The sequence below is a fragment of the Camelina sativa genome, chromosome 11, assembly GCF_000633955.1.
Source record: "Camelina sativa cultivar DH55 chromosome 11, Cs, whole genome shotgun sequence".
Classification (NCBI taxonomy): domain Eukaryota; kingdom Viridiplantae; phylum Streptophyta; class Magnoliopsida; order Brassicales; family Brassicaceae; genus Camelina; species Camelina sativa.
Window position 1 is genome coordinate 21,232,694 of NC_025695.1, and position 2,587 is coordinate 21,235,280.

General features: G+C 38.5%; 1 protein-coding gene across 3 annotated transcripts in view; it reads right to left on the reverse strand.

Moving 5' to 3' along the window:
• The window catches only part of LOC104723973 (methyl-CpG-binding domain-containing protein 2-like), a 2,704-nt gene extending 635 nt beyond the window's left edge, over positions 1 to 2,069 (reverse strand). Inside the window, exons 1-4 of one of the 3 annotated variants that reach the window (XM_010442400.2) lie at positions 1,871 to 2,069; positions 976 to 1,521; positions 846 to 899; positions 373 to 530 (exon numbers count right to left, since the gene is read on the reverse strand). In XM_010442400.2, the coding sequence (XP_010440702.1) occupies positions 373 to 530; positions 846 to 899; positions 976 to 1,505 (742 nt within the window). In that variant the 5' untranslated portion in view covers positions 1,506 to 1,521; positions 1,871 to 2,069. The remainder of the gene's footprint in view (positions 1 to 372; positions 531 to 845; positions 900 to 975; positions 1,522 to 1,870) is intronic. The other 2 variants (XM_010442399.2, XM_010442401.2) reach the window with 2 other exon arrangements.

Below are 2,587 nucleotides of genomic sequence, written 5' to 3' on the forward strand. Positions count from 1 at the left end.
TTCCCTACTCACACAAATAGTTTGATTTGCATGGATAACTAAAAAGAACACTCTTAGAACAAAATTATTGCAACTAGCACAAAATGATTTCTTTTGGAAAATAATTTTATTTTTTGTGATATGTATTCCTCATTTCAAATATAGAACTGTTTTGTATTTCTTAAGTCTTCTTAATATAAAAGATAACCCCAACTATATAAATGGAATCCATGTGCTGACATATGCTAGTTTGATATTAGTTTTTCAAGTGACTCAAAATAATATTTTAGCCAACAAAATCGTCTTTGGATATTTCCCTTATAAACAACTCAACAAATTTTGCGCAGCATTTGATATACGTAGAAGAGTAAGGTTGGAAATGAAGCAACATACCTTCCTTAGCTACATGGGTGTTTGTATTATCGCTGGATTCCATTAGTCGAGCTGGTCGCTTCCTCACATAGTCGTCCTGCAGCGGTTTCGGGATTTGAAACGAGAACTGTGAAAGTTTCACCCCTTCTCTTATGTATTCGGGGTTGTCATTCAAGTACCTACAAGCCAGCAATGAGGTTTATAATGATGTAAAGAAGCCGTCTATATGTTACTGAAAACAATTTGGTAAATCACTAACCAAGTCAGCCAATAATGAGATTTATGTTTTTTCATAACTGCCTAACTCTACACATCACCAAAGGACAATACTTGAGGTTTCATCTATACGTTCCTACTAATTCTATATATAGGTTGGGGAAGATGGTAAGGACAGTGATACATTATATATAATCAGACATAAAAAAGTTAAACTGTGTAACAACAGAAGTGTTACGAAAACTAAAATGTGGAAATGGAGTGCTAGAAGAACTAACTTTTGGACCTCCACGGTTGATCGAAGCTTCTTTCCTGAAGGAGCAACATAATAGCTGAAACGACCACGACGAAAGAGTTACAAAGAAAGAATGAGTCGACATAAAATGAGAGAATAGTAATAAGACGTACACATCGGCAAATCTGGTACCACCTTCACCTCTAATCCGAAGTAAACGTTGCCAGCCAGTTGGTGGACGAGAGATGTTAGGCTTATCAATAGCCCAAAGACGTGTTCCATCTTGATAGATATCAGCAGGAACATCACAAGAGATGTTTGGCTTCCACTCACATGCTGTTTCGCAGAAGAAGGGGTTCTCTAGAAGATTTTCCCTAATCTCTTCATACTTCTGCATCGAAGGCATGAGCCTCCACTTGAAACAACTTGCACACTGAACCGTGAAAGCGCCAATGGAAGGCGAAAGCGACAGTGTTCTGGATGACAGAGGCTGAGATTGAATTGGTAGAACTTCATCTTCAGTATCATTTCCCTTAGAGTCATAAACCACCAACTTATTCTCGCCTCTATCCTCCATCAGTTCAATAGGTGAAGCCGATCCCGAACCATGGACAGCTCGAGAATCCATCTCAACTGAGAAAGGGGTAACATTTCCTTCTTCCTTTATGTTGTTGGCTTTGTTTTCATAGCGTGACTGCGACATACTCGACAAAATCTACCTGTATATAAACCCGAAATGCCAAACGGAGTTAACAAGGTTCATGCATCACAATAACAAACACTAGTCTAGTAGTCTCTCTATGGACATGAACAAGAAAACATCAGATTGATACGAGTAGAGAACAGTAAACAGTAGAAACCCTCGACCATTGATTTCAATCTCACAATTAACAATAACCATAGAACAAAGAAAACAACAATAATCACGGCAACGAACGAGCCAACGTGAGCTGATATAGAGAGGAGATCCAAGAGAAGAAAAAAAAAAAAACCCATTTCAATTTCATCGAACGAACCGAAACAAAGATTTAAAATACCAAAAAAAAAAGAAAAAAGAAGAATCATTACACAAGGAAGAAGACAAACGGACCAGGGTTGCAGAGATCGGTGAGCGAAGGCTCTAAAAGATGGTTGCGAAAGAGATAGTCCTTTTAATTTGACAATCTCATTTTTGGAGACAGAGCCATTTCGGACAAGAGAGCTTTTAGATTTTGTTGGTGTGGTTGCTGCCTAGACAGAAATGGGTAAAATGGAGAAAGAGAGAGAGAGAAAGAATTTATTTTGCGTAAACGTATTTATCATTTGTTGTTACAAATTAATTCTTCAATTTTTACATTCACTCGACAACGTTTGATGTCAAAACTACTCATTTTTTTTTTGTAATGGACAAGGAAAGAAGCCTCCTTATAATTTATTTAAACTGAAAAAACACAAAACTACAAACAGACATGCCTTGGAAACGCAGTTCCGCGGACATCATCCTCAATAAACGTCTCAGCAATAGCTGGTACAGAGTCTAAAGTATGAAAACCTAAAGGCAAAGTAAATGCATAGTTGGCTAACTCGTTTGCAAGACGGTTAGCTTCCCTATAAATGTGTGAAATACGGACTATCCAGTCCCGAGATATAAAGCCTTGGCACAAGCGTACCAAGAACGACAACAGGTGAGCCTCACTAATCCCTACCTGCAAAAAACCAACCACTAACTCCGAATCAACCTCCAACTCCAACCGTACTACACTCTTCCCCCATGCAATATGAAGCCCGTAGTACACCCCCCCCCCC